Source organism: Cinclus cinclus, chromosome 4 (genome assembly GCF_963662255.1).
Source record: "Cinclus cinclus chromosome 4, bCinCin1.1, whole genome shotgun sequence".
Taxonomy (NCBI): domain Eukaryota; kingdom Metazoa; phylum Chordata; class Aves; order Passeriformes; family Cinclidae; genus Cinclus; species Cinclus cinclus.
In genome coordinates this window covers 61,459,211-61,477,585 of record NC_085049.1, presented here as the reverse complement: position 1 = coordinate 61,477,585, position 18,375 = coordinate 61,459,211, and the positions used below count along the sequence as shown (strand labels likewise).

General features: G+C 38.1%; 1 protein-coding gene across 1 annotated transcript in view; it reads left to right on the top strand.

Annotated features, from left to right (window-relative positions):
* ANO4 (anoctamin 4) overlaps nucleotides 1–18,375 on the top strand; it is a 158,990-nt gene that overhangs the window by 134,093 nt on the left and 6,522 nt on the right. The window contains exons 17-24 of the mRNA XM_062492530.1: nucleotides 1,314–1,478; nucleotides 5,075–5,111; nucleotides 7,526–7,637; nucleotides 8,883–8,940; nucleotides 11,209–11,306; nucleotides 13,636–13,778; nucleotides 14,793–14,945; nucleotides 16,203–16,350. Coding sequence (XP_062348514.1) covers nucleotides 1,314–1,478; nucleotides 5,075–5,111; nucleotides 7,526–7,637; nucleotides 8,883–8,940; nucleotides 11,209–11,306; nucleotides 13,636–13,778; nucleotides 14,793–14,945; nucleotides 16,203–16,350 — 914 coding nt within the window. The remainder of the gene's footprint in view (nucleotides 1–1,313; nucleotides 1,479–5,074; nucleotides 5,112–7,525; nucleotides 7,638–8,882; nucleotides 8,941–11,208; nucleotides 11,307–13,635; nucleotides 13,779–14,792; nucleotides 14,946–16,202; nucleotides 16,351–18,375) is intronic.

The following is an 18,375-nucleotide window of genomic DNA, read 5'->3' as shown; positions in this document are numbered from 1 at the left end:
AGGAGACAAGAAAATGATCGATGTGCACAGCCTCAGGAGCTGTGGAGAGCCAGGTAGGTGAGCTAACCCAGCAACAGGGCAAAGGACAGTAAGAAACTGATGGCTTCAAAATTGTCCAAAAAAATCCAGGTCAAGAAAAGCAAGAGCATTATTGAAGTGAACTGTGTTCTGGTATATCAGGTGGATGGACACCCTGACTCAACCCTTGAGGACATGTATTCAGGACTGCAGCCTCTGCTCAGAACTCATACTGCAACTCTGATATTTTGTGTATTTTCCCCAAGGGTTTTTTTTTTTTTTTTTTTCTTGGAGGGTGGTAGTATTTTACCCTATGCAAACTCAGTCATTAATCTTCTTAGACCAGTGATAGATTTTACTCAAAATGCCAGAGAGAGTAGCCTTGCTCTAAATTGCATGCACCACAAATTATTGTCCCCTTAACAGCCCTTGAAACAGGACACAAATTATTTTCACTGAAGTTAGTTTTACTGTTGGCATAGCATGGGCTTCCAGCAACGTAGAAAAACTCCACCTTTTTTACCATTTAGATACGAATACTTTTTTTTAATTACACCTTTAACAGAAGAATGCTTACCAAGCTTCAGGTTAGAGCAGTTCTCAAAATTTCTCATCATAGTCTCTCACAGTGTAGTAAATAACACAGCTCAATTGTTGCATAATGAACATAAAGTGACTAAGCAGCCTGGCTCAGCTGTGGCTTTCTCATTTGAACTGTCACATCTGCTGAAAGTTTCTTCAGAGGAGGAATCACAAGGGCAATTGAACTGGTTACCTTCTTCTTACCTGGTAGACAGACATTTCCCAGAACTGTAGGAAAAAAACAGCTAGCTAGGCTGGCTTGGCAGGGCTGTTTTTGAGGCAGTGCTTACAAATGGAGACATTTGTATGAAGTGTGAAGTCCACCAAAGTACAAAATCCATCCCAAGTATGATACAATCAAGCTGCAGCATCAGCTTGAGACTAGCCTTTGCACATCATGAGCAGATAAGGAAAATTTCTAATTCCCAGAGCTGGCAATACCGTTTCCCACATTAATGATAAGGAAGAAAAACACTTTAAAGAAAATGTCTAAAACTAAAAATTATTTTAATATTATTTCAATTATATTTTTCATTATGAGAAATAAAATGAACTTAACAAGAAGAAAAATCATAATGTTGAAACCTTTCTCTGAAATCAAAAGGATTGCACTTTTAAAGTCTTTATTTTCATTTTCAGAGTTTCAGGGAGAAGGTAACTCCCGTTCCACTGGAAGTTTTCAGGTTCTTCTCTCTGTTTTTTTCTTTCTTTAGATCTGTGTGGTGATTGCTGCTGTTTTTGGCATTGTTATTTACCGTGTTGTGACTGTCAGCACTTTTGCTGCCTTTAAGTGGGCTTTAATCAGGAACAACTCTCAGGTTGCAACTACAGGAACTGCAGTGTGCATCAACTTTTGCATCATCATGCTACTGAATGTGGTGAGTAAAATTAACACATCCAAAGTAATAGCTCAGCCACCAGAGCAGTAGATATCTCAGTCAACAGACAACCAAATGCTTTCACTTCCTTTCCCAGCAGGAGTGGAGTGTCTTGCTAAGCCAGACATTTTTTTTTATTGGTTTTTTTTTTTATGGACATCATTCACTGTTTATATAAAGTGTAATTCCAAACCCAAAATATTATTTAAAGTATATCTGAATATTCTGAAAATATTTTAGGGAGACATTATCATATCCCTGCTTTATCCTCTGCCACTTCTTTCTTTTTTATTTTAGGTTTGCAGTTTTCAGTCCACTTCATTAATATTCTTCTTTTAAATGATGTTTTGATGTTATTTTTTAAATATAGCAACAAAACTAAGTTCTTGACTTAGTTTTGGTTGACACTGTTTTCAGTAATTCCAATTTCAGTTTTCATGGTAGTTTTCCAGTGAGGATATGCATATGCAGACACAATGCCCATAAGCAGAACTCTCTTGAGCTCAAAGCTTCACAAGGCTTGAGCAGACATGATTTGTTCTAGAGCTGCCCATAGCCTTTTGCAGCAGAGACATGGTCTGGGTGTACTGCAGTGGGAATGGCAGGTAATTGTTGTGAGCTGTTTTGGAACCAGACCTGGGACAAAGAAAAAAAATGGAATTTCTATGTGGCAATAGTCCCAGTAAGACAGTATAGCATAGATTAGATGGGGAATGAGTTTCCTCCCTCCATTGAGATGCTGATACTCCTGTATGTTGCTCTGATAGGGCTGTGTCTGCTCGTTGTTGCTCTTGGCAAGAGGTGTATGGCCTTTCACAGTCAGGTTTTGTCAACTGACATTATAAGAACACCTTTTAGGGGGAAGGAGAGTTTAACCTACAAACCAGCCTGGTACTGGAGCCGGGGTGGAGTATTTCTACCTACTCAGTAGCAAGCATCTTGTTAGGCTTCACTCCAGGAGATATGCTGATTTACTTCCTAGGAAAAAGATGAGATGCCATTTCAACTCTGCTCATTTCCAAGCCTGGCTTAGAGACTTCTTTCTTTCCTATGCAATATCCAAGCATTTCCATAATCTAAAAATTATTTTTGATGGGTTCTTTTTTATATGGCAGGAAATTCCAAGAGTCTTTGCTGTAGGACTTTGCTTCTTCCTTTAGCATAGGCAAGACTGGATTAGTGTCTGAGACAGTTTATCTGAACTGTTGTTTTTCCTATGTTTTCCCTTAGGTGGGCCTATAGGCTGGGAATGGGCAGAAAGGAGGAAGCTGGTTTTCTGTCTGAGATTATACTGAGGACTCTCTTCTTTTATGTTATTTTTATTTTATTGTGTTTTGTCTCCAGCTTTTGGGGGTTTTCTTTACTCCACCTAGAGCACACAATAAGCATAAAAGGAAAAAAAAAGAAAACTATATGTATCTATGCCAGTACCATATCCATTTTCAAGCTCTCAGTGTATGTCATTGTATATGCAGTGAAGCACCAACAAAGAAACGCTGCACAAATGAAACTTTTTCATTCTCAAAGAGTTTTACAGCTCAGAGATTTTTCTTTTAAATAACAGAAGATTGCTTGAAGGTGCCTTTTGAGGAACTTTTTTATTACCTAAAATATCAAAGAAGTGGAGAACTGCAAAGATGGATTTCCTAAGCCTCATACTCATCACCATTCAATAAACACCACAACCTTAGATGTGGATATAGCTCAAGGAAGAAAAGGATCCACAAAATATGAAACTGCAGGAGTTTTTCAAAGGAAGGCTTTAGGAACATAATCCCTTGCTTCCCATGATGGATTAATTAGTTTACTGAAGGGCAATGGTGGATTTCTTCTGGGAGAAGAAAAATCCCCAGAAGCAATTCAGGTAGTTGAATCCTGCATGAATTGTGACTCAAGAAAATTGCAAGAAGAGCAGGAAAAGATACAGTAATACAACCAGAACAGACCAAGACGTGCATAGCAGTAGAGAATTCACTGCTAGAAGCCTTGAAAACCAGCAATGATTCTGATACAAGTTGACAGCTTCTCAAGGCATCAGAGGAAAGGTCTAGACCACAAGTAAATTCCAGACCAGATGTTCTGAGCACTAGGTACCTGTTCTGACACATCCATCATAACAAAACAAAATGACCCTCAAGCATAATGCCTCCCAGATACTCTTGCAGCCTGACCTGAAAGCACTCACCAGTTCTACCTGGGCTGTGTAAAACTGTTAATTCCAGTAATACTGCCCATCGAAAATACAAACAGAGAACAGAATATAATCCCAAACACGACCCCTTGTGGGTAGCAATGATAAACTACAGTAGCAGATAATTAGATCCAAACATTGTTAACAGAATCTCTAACGGTCTTACTGTTCCAAATGGAATAGCAGTGAGTTGAAGTTTTGGTAAACCCTTCTGCAGAGCAGTGAATACTTGTTAAAAAAAAGAAAAAAACACACTCCCTGCTGGGATCAGGATATAAATGACCCAGAAATTTATCACATTTACAGTTACCCAGAAGAAATGCTTTTAAACTCAAAAGGAACCACCTTTTTCATTACTTGAAACAAAACCATTTACTCCAAAGGAAGTGGAAAGCTATTCTAAGCATGAAGTGATTGTTAACATGGATGAGAGATTTCAGGATGACTACAGTTCTTAAGCAGGCATTTTGTTCTGTAAACAATACAGAACTCAATTTAAGCAAGAGATTCTAAGAATAACCGCAAATAAAAAGAAACTGCTGATATGCACTGTAGGAGTAAGTAACACCTGAGCCTGAAATATGAGAAGGTTTGTATTCCTGCAGGCATCAGTGAGAGTTAAGGACATTTAGCAATTTGTAGGAAGAGGCTCCAGACTCATTTAAAGCAAATGGAAATAATTGTATTAACTTACTCTGATACTGATGGTGTTAGTGATGTAGTTGATAGGTTCAAAACTCCTTTCCAAATACTGACTGTGAAAACCCTCCAAGTTAGTTCTGTAACCTTTATGAGGTTTGGAGTCTCCTGGAGAGTGTGAGAGCGTGGTACCTGAAAGTGCAGAAAGTACCACTTAGGACTTAGAAAAATGACCCTGGCTAAGAGCTGGAAATATGTCTGGTGGTGGGGATTACTAACATTTTCTCTGAAGTAATCCTGTCCCCCACTGTGTCTTTCCTTTCAGCACCAAAGTGCTGAACAAAACCAAAAACCCAAATAACCAACATATCCAACATATCATAGCATGCTCTTCTAGGGTGATTTTGTTTTATTTTCTTGTGAAGTGAATGTTCTGTAAATAACTAAAACAAAAATCTCAGTTGTGCTACTGATTTTGCTTTTCTTTTTGGAAAAGTTCTCTCACCCTTTTTCACTCTGTTTCACTCTGTGTGTAAGATAGTGACAACATTTCTTCTCCATATATTATGGATGAGCATTAGCTATAAAACTTTACATTTCCTTGTTTGATTATATCATTACTGTATTATTATGTAGTTTTATTGTCATTATCAGGACATCACAGAAATCATTTGCATGTCAGATTTAACATGTTCTCTCTCTAGAAAGCGGTTCTATATTTTTGAGCCACTCGTGTAACTAAGAGGCTGTTCCTTCTCTGTTGCAGCTGTATGAAAAGGTTGCTCTTTTCCTGACAAATTTAGGTAAGTAATGTTAAATATAAAATTGAATAATATTGTACTGATTTATTGGTTCATACACCATGATAAAATTCAAAAGGTCTGCATAAATATGAAAAATCCAAACTGATTTGCAATCTATAGGAATTCATGTTTTTCTTAAGTTTCTAATAAAAAAATGTATAATCTGAACTACTATGCCATTCAACCAGTGGTGACAACAATCATCCACCTTTGTTCTTGTTTCAACCCTCTACCATCTAAGAATGTAAACAAATTGTTTACTACAAATAAATGTAAAATTTTTACCTTGGAGGAAAAGGCATGAGTTTTCCCACAGACTTAGCACTCACAACCTCCAGTGTTTGTAAACATGGAAAAGGGGAGTCACTTCTGGAAAACAAGTTCGTAGTTTGAAACTAAGGTGCTGATTGGCTATCAAACATTTGCCTTTAAGAAGGGCTGAAAGGAGGGAAAACGACTAGGTGAATCATTGACTCTACCTACACCTAAACTCTATGAAGTTCTAAATTTCAGTAATCCTTTCAGCTCACTCACAAAGGCAGTTTTTATGCTACAGCAAGGATACCTGTTTTCTAAGGAGATCATCCACTGTCAGTGGGGTAATACTAGGCTAACATTGGTGTTTCCATGGCCCAGAAAATCTGTGGAGATCCTGATGTATTTGGAAGGTTGCAGTAGTTGGCAGCAATTGGCAAGGATTCCTTACTGTCAAGAAGCCAGAAATGAGATCATGGCTGAAGGCCTATTAAGCAAACCATATTATTACATGTATACAAGTGGTTTGAGGAGGTTATTTTGAGCTCCTGGAAACCTGTGTACATTGATGATGTTCAGTAAATTATTTTGAACCAGAGGGACAGATTTTGATGTTTTGATGCTCAAAGCAAACAACTGATTTTAGCTACTCTCAGGGCTTTTCTACATCCCAGAAATCATTGGTAATGTGTTCAAAACGTGTCTGTGTACAATAGAATTTTCTTAGAAAACTGAGAGTCATCATTTTTATGCTGTAGTTTTACAATATTTTTGCTATCCTGTACCCATGGAGAAGATACCTGCTAGCTACAGCTGAGAAATAGGACTTCCAAGTTTGTGAATTGTACCAGCTATGTCCTGACAGCCTGGGGACAGTAAATATCTATTCTAGAGACCTTGAAGCTTGATTACTTTCTCTTAGGCTGCCATCAAGGTTGGTCTGCTTTTTTTGCAGAAAGCACTTGTATGAAAATTCAGTGGGTCAAGTTTTTCCAATCCTGTTCAGACTGTTTTGTGATTTATATTCTGGTGGCCTAAGGAACTGATTTGATCTAAATTATCTTTATGAGTGTAATAAACTCAGAGTAGAACTGGCAGCAGAACTACATTGAGGATGTTCCTCTTCATTGTTTACACAACTTTTTTTCTGAACTCACATCTATGCTCCTCCAGAGCATCACCATTGTCTCTGATGGGCATGTGAGCAAAGCCTCAGCTGCAGCAACCTTGTTATGGTCAAACTTGTCCTTCCAGCAGACTGGCATCCAATGAAAGAGCAGCTCTGAGCAAAGAGAATCAAGTTTATTGTTTTTTTCTGTACTTCCAGTACTCTGCTGGAGGCTGCTTTGGAAGCAGTATATGAGTACTATCATTATGATACTCAGAATCCCCATTAGTAGCTGCACTCTGATTACTCCCGTCCACAGCAATGGTCAGCTAACAACATGCTCCTGGCAGCTGGAAAGTAGTTCCAAAATATGGTACTGGTGGGTTGGCATGGACATTGTTTTGTTAACTTCTGTCTTGATGTTTCTTGAGATGGAGTATAAGGAAACAATACCCAAAGGCAAGAATATGTCTTCCCCTTTCCTGTTTGCCTTAGCCCATCCACTGCAAAATATCTTTTCTTGGTTTTCTGTGATGAGTTCCCTGAGACAAGGAAGGAGATTCATCCAGTGGCACTCCTCTGATACATGTGGGCAAATCCATGAAACAGAATTACCAGGAAGATTTTCTTCAGTTCTGTGTGGCATCTGTAACAAAAAGACACTTAAATGGCTTTGGTGGAGTGGCAATGCCATTAGGGTAGGATACATAGAAGGAAGAAAGAGAAGAGCCTGAGCCTGTAAAGACCACTTAAATACATGGGATGTATTATATATGGGATACATGGGATGTTTAATATATGCATTAGCTCAAACACTTTCTTACAGTCTCATGGGAACGTACATATACACCAGAATAGATTTCTAAGTCCTCCACAAGCTCACTTGCTGAGTCCTGCTTCTGGATAAAATTTCTTCTGCCAGGTTATATTTTGAAAACAGCAGGCTCATTTACAAATACATTGCCACCTCTTACAGGTGTGTGCAGCCTTTGTGCTAAGGGAAATTGATAATCTAAGTAAGCCTCTGAAACTCTGATAATTTTCTTCACAGAGCAGCCTCGCACCGAATCGGAATGGGAGAACAGCTTCACTCTGAAAATGTTTCTTTTTCAGTTTGTCAATCTGAACAGCTCTACCTTTTATATAGCATTCTTCCTTGGAAGGTAGGATTGATGTCTGCACACTCATATGTGCAAAATGAAGTAGAGAGAAGAAATAAAATTGTTCGTAATGAAACAAAATGGACCATGTTATCACACATGTCAAAATGCAAATTCCATATTAGCAAAGCAGAACAGATTGCAGTTTTATATTCCTTTCAAAAGCCTAGAAACAGATGCAGTTTTCATTTCCTATCACCACATGGTCTCAATATTAAATTAACAATTTCACTATTAGAAACAGATGCATCTCAAAATACTATACATGCAGGTCATTTCACTCTGTCTTTATATGTGTTATTTGTACAGGGAAAGGAAAGGAAAGGAAAGGAAAGGAAAGGAAAGGAAAGGAAAGGAAAGGAAAGGAAAGGAAAGGAAAGGAAAGGAAAGGAAAGGAAAGGAAAGGAAAGGAAAGGAAAGGAAAGGAAAGGAAAGGAAAGGAAAGGAAAGGAAAGGAAAGGAAAGGAAAGGAAAGGAAAGGAAAGGAAAGGAAAAGGAAAAGGAAAAGGAAAAGGAAAAGGAAAAGGAAAAGGAAAAGGAAAATAAAAGGAAAAGAAAGGCCTGCTCCAATTACATGATCTGAACTGTTAAGAGTGAGATAGGAGCTATCATTTGGGAGGTTTTCCCACATATATGTTTATTGTATATATTATATTTTAATGTATATTTTGTATACATGTATTTGTGTGTATCTATGTATCTATCTAAATATATATTGTTTGTATATCTCTATCTGTCATTCTCCTAAAAAAGACCTTTTTAGTATAAGGTTTGAATAGAAGAATCGATTGGTATGGATTATTTGCATATGGGAATAATTTTGGGGGTAAGCATGGGAGAATAGTTAGAAAATGATGGTTTTTAATGAAAAATAAAATTTTCACTGGTTTCACAGGAAGACAGGCATCACAGGACATTTTATGGTGTAAGGAAATGGACTGGCAGCTGAAATCCATTTTCCAAACTGACATGAGCAGTTTCAGCAAGATTTTCCCTCTGCTCTGCATGTGTTGAATATCCAACAGCAGATTATTGGTATTGAAATAAAAGTAAAAGTAAAAATTATCTGTAGTCCTTCACAGGGATTATTCCAGGAATACCCATAAAACTTTCTACAGCATAACATCTTTTATAGTTATACCAGTCACATTAAGATAGCACCAGATTAAAATAAGACAGTGAGCTTTCTTTTACTACTGTGAACAGACTGCTTACACAATGTAGTTGATATATATTCCTATGTTAAAGATTTACAGGACACCCTGGTGCCTACTTAAGGCTGATAAACCGGTGGAGGCTGGAAGAGGTGAGTGTTTGATAACTGCACACTGATTTATCTGCTGCCCATAGGTGCCATGAATGCAAGCAGAAGCAGACACATTAATCTGCCTAGGCATTTTTGAGTGTGTTATTGGGTTTTCAGTTGCTGTCTGACTCCACACTATTGACACTACCATCTGCTACAAAAGCATCTACATATTGTCATATATATTCCCTTTTCAATGCTAGCAGTTCTAGGGTTTGCATCACATTTGAGCAGTGGTATCAGATGGTTTGAAGATTACTCACATATTTACATTGGAAATATTTTATCCTTGGAATGAATCAAAGTCAAATATGAATCTGACAACTTTTTGCTTCTATAAAAATCCTTTCTTCTCAGTTTTTCTAGCCTTGTGGACCAGAGAAGTAAAATAATATAGTAACAAATTAAAAATCCAGACACATAAAATATATGTGAAATTGGACCAAAATAACTAAACAAACTTCCCAAACAAGCTACTGGCATGAATGTCAGACTGTTCTATGTCTATAAAATCAACTTAATATGAAAAGCAATGAGAGTTTGGCTTTGCAAATTACTCAAGGACCAATCCCATTTTATTTATTTTCTTAATAAGTACATTCAGAATTCAAAGTCTGTTCGACAGTTATAGGAGGTGAACAGCACCAGTTTCTGGACCAGCCATTTACTTTCCAGTGCTGCTATGTGCACACTGAAATCCCATGGTTTCTTTCCTACTTCACAGATGAGTAATTGAAACAACTTTGCAGATAAATGACAAATGGTAAACGGAAAATGCCTGCCAACTTGAATTTTCAAACACTTCTGGATACATAAATATTTTGGTTAATAAAGGCCATTCAAATACAAAAATACAAACACAAACAAGCAAAAGTATTTTGCAGAGAATTCTGTTCATTCAAGGAAGTCTAATAAAAAAAGTCTTCACTTTATTGGCTGTATCTGTGCTAGGTCTTATTTGAACTAACCTGCTTTAGAATACCATGTCCAGATACCCCTCCAAAACTCCTCTCTTCACCTGTTTTATTTAGCCAGGCTTGATATTCAGTAACACTAGTTCAGTGTCCATGGATATGCTCAGACCACAGTTTACAAATTATTGATGTTATGGTTGTAACATTGCTGCTACTTCAACAATTCACCTGCCTCTCTCAGGGTATATTCATTCATTGAATATGCGTAACATTTTTGCCAATATTTAGGACTGATTCCTAAAAAGAGAAGGATGATGATTTAATAATCATGACAAAGAAGTAAAAAAAAAAAAAAAGAAAAAAATAAGAAAAAGAAAGAAATCAAAATAAAAAACAACCCTGTCACACCATTAATCTAAAGAGATGTTAAATTAGGTCAACAGAAACTTCTGCAGGGGTCCAAGTTCTGAAAGCTGGATAGTGCAGTATGTATAAGAAATTAAAGTCTCATTTTATTCTGGGTCATAACTAATTTCTATCCCTAAAAGTTAAAGAGAAATAATTCCAGTTCTGTGACAGTGATTTGTTTGACTTATCTGTAGTACCCAAGATAATAAAATACAGCTTGAACTCCACCCTTTGGATCTGCAAAGCCAATTGCACAAAGTGCTCTTTGAGGGTAGAAAGTTTTTTACCCCTTTCTGTTTTTTCCAATACTAAGTAAAAAATTACCTAAATTTCTACTAGGTGAACATCTCTCCCAAAAGCAGCACCACAGCTTCAAGGTCTGGAGCCACTGCTAAAGCAAGCAAACACTCAGCAAGAAACACTAAGAATTGTTGCTCAGCAGCTAGAGATTTTTAGTTCTTCAAGGAGAGAATAGCTTTGCGTGTTCTACTCAGTCATAGATGTTAAACAGTGCTCCACTAATAGTTCTAGGCCTATCCTCTAGGCAATAACTGTTTAATTTATGTGCAACCAGGAGGAATTTTCTCTTCATTCTTTGACTTGATGCATAGTCACCCTTCCCAAAAACTATTGAAATCAATGGAGAAACCTGGTGGCCTTTGCCTCTGCCCTGCCCACAGTTGCACAGCATGTTAGAAACACTAATCTGAAAACTGCATTGGTTTCAGCTGACTATGACCTCTGCAGAGAATTAGCTGATAAGCTTAAAATGCTGACAGTATGACAGAGTGTCATCTGTTCCCATGAATTCACACACCTTTAAAAAATAAAGAAAATGCATTTAATTTCCTTTTAGTAAATGATCCAATATCATTTATAGCCTTTAAGAAATGCCTTAAGGCTCAGTATAATTCCTGTTTAACTTTTTTTTTTTTCCTTTTGGTAGTGCCACCCTAGTGGATGCCTTATTGATCTCTGTATGCAAATGGGTATTATAATGGTGTTAAAACAGACATGGAATAATTTCATGGAATTGGGATATCCGTAAGTAAATATAATAGCTATGCTTCTGTAGGTCACAGAATACTAAGTTTATGCTTTCCTTATCACCAGTTAATAAAAGCAAGATGCAGTAGTCATTATAACAGACAAGCCCCCTCACCCCCCCCCAGGATACAGAACTCCAGATATATAGGTGATGTTTGGGTTTTTTTTCCACATTGGACACAGTTTGCAAAAGTGAAAATATAATATAAATGTTAACAAGTAAGTAATACATAGGAAGTACTTGATTTTGTTAAATTGTATTCTGTGTTCTAAAACTCTTTAAAAATAACTGCGTGACCACTGTGTTACTTATGTGAAAAGTATTATATGTGTCATTTTTTAGCTGTACTGGTAAATTCTAAATTTGGTTTCTTGTTGGGTGATAAAAGATGCCTGAAAGAGCAGGTACGAGCTGGAAAAAATGCACTGCTGTCTCATGCACTCTGAAAGATAGAAAAATATACTGACTGGTATGTAGACAAGTTCCCTTGTGATCTTCAAGGTAACATGAAGCTGTGCCCTAGCTAAAAGGTTGGCAAACATTCCCTTCCTATTGGTTCATTCCTTATTGACTAGTATTTAATGAGCGTGTTCATTATTATTAATACAGGTTTAATATGATCAGTGTAGTTGGTGCTGGAGACGTGGATGGTCATCAAGGGAAATTAGCAAGTGTGAAAATCTAAGAGAGAGCTGACATTGTCAGAAAGTTTGCCCTTGCAAAGTTCAGAAGGATTTGCTATTTCTCCATCTTTCCTGGGTCTAGCTCTCCTTTCCAGTATTTTGCAGCTGTTAGGGCTGCAGGGATTAGTTGGGATGGGCAGGAGGGAACAGTAGCAGCAATAGTGATCCTTCTCTTTTCATTCCCTACCTCTTTTGTCAGTTTTCATTAGAACTCTCTGCTTTATATTAATATAGATTTTGAAATTTAACAAAGAGCACAGAAGAGAAATAAAAGAAGGTGATTGATGGAGATAGGAGGAGGTTATTTAAGAACAAATGATTGAATAGGAATGAACTGCTTCAGGTGAAGTGAATCTTCAGAGCCGCAAAGAAAATCACAACATAAAAGACACAGTCATAACACTGAGAAATGCTTCAACTTATTCTGATGAGAGATGTGTTTGCTCTCCAGACTCTTCAGTCCACCTTCTAGCCCTGAGATGCTGCAAACAGGTGCATCTTTTTCTGTGGACAACACCTTTCTGCTAAGACCTTGATGGCAGCCAACACAATGTGGATGGTCAGAGGACTTGGAGGCAACCCTATAATCTATAGCTGAATTCAGTTGAACTGCACTCTTCTTCTTTAAGGAAGACAGGAAAAGCTGTAACCTTTCTGATAAATTACATAAATGCAAAAATAATCTCTAAGATACAAGAAAACAAGAAGCTGGCCAAACCCTTATCCAAATCCAGTGATTATTTGCACCATTTGTCACTTTGCACCATTCACAAAGAGATCAGGCCACTGTGAGGGCAAGAAGTGAAGCATTGTCAGGAATAGGACTGAATTATTTGGGTTATCTATCATGTTATTTCTTGCTAAGGCAAAGTGGCCAACCACAACTTCAGAGAAAATCTCTGTCACTGTGGTTTGGGATTTATTTGCTCTCTATACTAACTCTTAACTAATGTCATTTATTGGCCAAACCAGTGCAACTCCCCAAAAAGGTGTTTATTTCAGATGTGAGAATTCATTTTACTTTTGGCTCACTGCCTTTTGCAGTGATGTCCAGTACAGGTCCCCCATTTCTTGAGATGGAGGTAGCTCATGTGTCAGCCACCCATGTCTCAGCCACCACGTGCTGTCTGTAGTTCAGATACCTCCTCCTGCCCCTCTGTCCTCTGAATGTTTGGCTGCAGACACCATTCAGGGTTGCCTTTTCCCTTCCAGGACACCCCAGTGTTACCTTGCACACTGTAGAGCCATTCAGAGATGCCAGGTCACACACACAGGAGAGCATCAAGCAGCATTAGCCCTCTTATTTACTGAGCTCAGCTATCCCCACATTGCATTCTGCCGTATAAACAGACCCTGCAGGGATTTGCCATTTTGTGCAGAGAAAAAGAAATAAATAAATAATGAAAATATGTCGAAATCCTTTTATGATTTTAACAAATCTAGGCTGGGATTACAGCTCATCAGCTGTATCTGTTTCCATACTTATTATGCTGTGTCATCAGCCACATGTATGCCCTATTTTCCTATACACTGGGAAATTAATTTTGCAAGATATGTTGTGCCCAGTGAACCTCTTCCAATTTTGTGATAAATAGCCATTAATATTCTTTACTTTGTTTCTTTTATTTAATTTAAAATTTAGGCTAATTCAAAACTGGTGGACCAGGAGAAAACTACGGCAAGAGTATGGCACACAGGGAAAAACAAGCTTCCCACAGTGGGAAAAGGACTATAATCTGCAGCCTATGAATGCTTATGGACTCTTTGATGAATACCTAGAAATGAGTATGGCTCTAACCTTTATTCTCTCTCTTTCACTAGATTTTAATGTTGTTGATTTTTTGTTGATGTGAGCTGGTGAATTCTTTTAATTATCACTATATGAAGCTAAGGAGACTGCAAAAAGGTTTTCATTTTTACAGGTCAGGTGAGGAATGGGAGTAAGTTTTTTAAGAACCAAACCAATGTAGTTAAGCACACTGCTGATGGTTTGCTAACCTCCCAGCTATGAAAAACTTCCCATTCTGGATTTGTTTTTCCAAACCAGAGCCCAAGTTTTTATCTGCATACATTTCTGGAGAACTTTGCTGTTATTTGCTAAAGAAAGTTGCCTTGTGCTTTTACTTTGAAGTGAATGGTACAGACCTGCATGCTTGTTTATGTTTAAAATCCTCCCTCATTTACTACCTCACATTTACAAAGTAACTTGGTGCCAAAAGGCACTGCTCTGTCCAGAGGAGGAAGGAGAATAACTGCTCAAAAAAAGAAGTACTAAAAAAATTTAACTTTTGCCCTCGGTGACTGAACTTCATATGTCATGATGGTTTTTTTTCTTTTCTCCCTCACACAATTATTTTCAAATTAACAGAAAATCTGATAATCTGAAAATCTGCCTCTAGAAACTTAAACAGAATTTTAAACGGCTTCCCATCTGAACTATTAAAAGGGATATATCCACCCCTAATCTTTGCAAGTATTGAGTAATACTAGTTGATGCTAGAGAAGAATGTCCCTTTATAAAAGCATGGTTTGTCCACCTCTGAACTTCAATGCAAATGACAAAATTTAGATGGTGCTGTCCATTCCAGGTCAGATGTGCATTTGCTCTTTTCATTCCTTCTTCTAACTTTTGACAAGGACTTGCTGCACAGCTCCCACTAGACCATTATATAGAATGACATAATAAGAAATGTCTGTATACTTTGTACATTCTGCTTATTTGCGTACACTGCTTGGTATCTTAAACCTTGGGATGAGATCCTAACAATTACGCTGTGATATTTCCTTTTCTCCTCCCAGTTCTTCAGTTTGGGTTCACGACGATTTTTGTGGCAGCTTTTCCACTGGCACCACTTCTGGCCTTACTAAACAATATTATTGAAATTCGGCTTGATGCTTACAAATTTGTTACTCAGTGGAGAAGACCTTTAGCTTCAAGAGCCAAAGATATAGGTGAGCTCTTTGTATGGTGTTTTATATATATATCTGTTATTTGTCAAAGCTTTGATCACTTCAGGTAAGAGCAGATTAAGGTATTTTCAGACATTTTCCCAATTAATGATACACCCCTTGATTGGTCAAAAAACTTCAAGTATCTGATGCCAGTCCACTTATGCAATTAATAGTCTATGTTGGGAAATGACTTTTAATTATTTTCTGGGGGACTTAACAGCCAAGGTATAAAGTGTTTTGTCTTGTCTGCAGGTGCTTTGTTGCAGCAGACCCACTGTGCAAATACATGCTGCTCAACTTGAATATAATAACCAGACAGATCAGATAAAACTTGAAAGTCAAGTTAAAATGGCCTCCATCCTGTAAGGGACCTGTATGTTTTATATTTTCCTGGCTGAAACCAAGCTTCCCAGTGACTCAGGGGCAGTTCCCACCTGGTCCTTGGTGGGTCAGACAGGATGGGTCTGGATCCCAGCAGACAACTTGCTCTCAGCGACTCACACCTGCATTGCTAAACACAAAGTCCATGTAATTTCGAGGTCATCCAGCCACACGCTATTGCAAAGGATCTCTGGACTTATTTTGACTGCAAACCTCTTCTGTCCTTGCAGTATTCAAAAGCAGAACACCTTTAGGAAGAACTCTAAAACAAAGTCATCTGCCCAACGCTGAATCCCTGGTGTTTTCAGAAGGGTAAATAGGAAACCTCGCCAACCAACTGCTTTGCAAAAATCCGTAGCCCACACCAAGAAATAGCAGAAGCTGAGGCTTTGTGCTCTTACAACATTCTACCATGTGCCTAAACTCTGTGTCTGACTAAAGCTTTTAATGCAAACAGTGTGAATCTGTGGGTTTTGGCATAAGCCTGGACAACAGCCAGACATCATTTCTGGCTGCACTGCAGACATAATTTCTAAAAAAAATCAGGTTATATAATGTAATTAATAGAAGCACAGAAAAATATATTTTTTCGTGTTGATTCAGGTGTGATTTCTCAAAATAAATTGCATTCAGCAATGTTCTCATGGGCAGTTTGATGCCTCATTTAATCAATGGGTATGTCTAACCTTCCTTTAGTGTGATTCACAGTGATGACAAGCTGTTCAATAAGAAAATTTATTTTTACTCAGTGACTCTTGGATAAAAACTGCATAAAAACACCTTGTGCAGTGGGGGAAACAACTTCAGATCATGCAGTGTTTCAGGCGCTTTGGTTCTTGTTTTTCCTGGAGCAAACATACTGTCCTTGTTGAACAGGCATCTGGTACGGGATCCTGGAAGGCATTGGAATTCTTTCTGTTATCACAAATGCATTTGTTATAGCAGTGACATCAGATTTCATCCCTCGCCTTGTTTATGCTTACAAATATGGACCTTGTGCTGGCCAAGGAGAAGCAGGACAAAAGTAAGACTTTTTTTTTGGGGGGGGGGGCGGGGGGAGGGAGGGGAGGGGAAGGGGAGGAAACAGATGTGCAAGAAAATAACTTACTATTTGAATAGATGTAGTATTACTGTCTGTGTATGTTCTGATTCCACTAAACCAAATGTATTGTTTGTGTTTAGGTAACAGATGCCAGCCATAGGTACTGATGCTCTGCATATTCACAGAATGGGTTGCTGAGTGGCTGTGATTCATGGCGTTAATTCAAGGCAAACATGGCAGAGCTATTTCACAGATTTAGTGTGTGTGACGGGATGCTGCCCAAGCTGCACTTCCCAGCTGGTAGTACATGGATACAATCCTCTCTTTTTTCTGAAGCAATGCTGATACTAATCAGTAAAGAATTTGTTGAGCATTTTAAACTTGTACACTGGGGTTTTCTCCTGATGTAATATTCAGCATGTATTATTCAAAAAAAAGTAGTGTCTAGCAAGAGGAAGCAATTTCCGACTAATACATCAAGATATACTTACAGAGAAAAGTAATTAGTTTTTCTTATGAAACTAGAGTTCTTAGATTAAATCTTCCAGGAGACATTTGTGATCTGCTGCCTATGTGGATTTCCTTTCAGTGTTGGTAAACACTGAGATTATATTAACATGTGCACACTACCAGCAAGTATGAGATAGTTGCTGCATGGCCACTTGTGAAATCTCAGTTGTTGGGCTCCAGGAAGGTCACTGAATCCAGCCAAACACAGACAGAGTTTGTAAATGCTCTAGCAGTGCCATTAGCAAGGAACTCTGCTGTTGAGAGAAACCCAGGCTAAACAGTAGACAGTGACAGAGAGCTTGCATTCTGCTGTTGGACATATGGCAGTTTGATTTTTTACTCCCTGCTGCAGAAAGTGAGTTCATCTGTTGCTGCTTTTTTGACATCTTTTGACAGTCAATACATTTCATCATACTGATGGAAGAAGGGCATCTGGTGTGGCAGCTCCCAATTAGCAGATCTGCTAACTTGCTGTCCTGCAAGGAGTTGGGCATTTTAGCTGGGGCTAGGGAAGGTGTTCTGTTTACTTTCATGAAGAGTTAAAATCCCATCGGTGTAAAGTGGTCTGGTGCCAGTTGTTCCTGAGTGTGTGCCAGTGGTCATGCCATTATAAAGATCTGCAGGATATTGTGGCACTGTAAGCAACTCTCATTGCTAAGGAAAGCATAAAGAATAGCATATTCAAAAATCCACAGGAATAGTGAGTTTTCTCAAATTAAGGTGTGAAGGTCATCTGTTATTGAATAGCTTAAAAGAGAGAGGCACTCTTTTCTTTCAAAAGACATCTATAGGTATTAGATCCATATGACACACAGTGATACTAGGAAAACACTGGAATTAAACTAATTTCAAAATCTAATCAGTATGGGGACAAGCCAGATGGTGTTTGAATATAAGTTCTTGAGGACTGTAAAATTCATATTTAGAAAAACACAATCCCAAACCAAAATCCCCCAGCCCTTACTATACATTATACTCTGCACCAAGCTGAGTAATGTGTCTACACTTACCTGTGTTTGGGCAGTGCAGCATGAGCAGCACAACACATTTTGGCCAGATCTCCTCAGCTTTACTGACAGTAAGCTTGAGCCTTCTATTGACACCCACAGTGCTTCAGCAGGGGACATAATTCCTCCTACTCAGTACTCTCTAAATTTTGTCTAGCCCTCACAGTGCTCAGTCGCCCTGGGATCTTCTAGAAAGGAGTTCCTCTGATTAACTGGACGTTTTCTAAAAAGCTGTTTTAAGTGTATTATCTTTCCATCTGATTTAGCCTCCCTTTGTGCTAGCACCATGAGTGTAACAGTGGGAATATTTTGATTATCTTCCTAACACTCCTCATTATTTTCTCTGCCCCTATTGTGTCACCATTTAGGTAACTTTTAAAAAGTAACCAGTCCAAATCTTCACCATTCCTTCTCCCATAGAAATCTACCATTGCTTCACTTTTATTGTTCATCTGACCTACTTCAGCATTTCTTTTATATTGCCTCAACA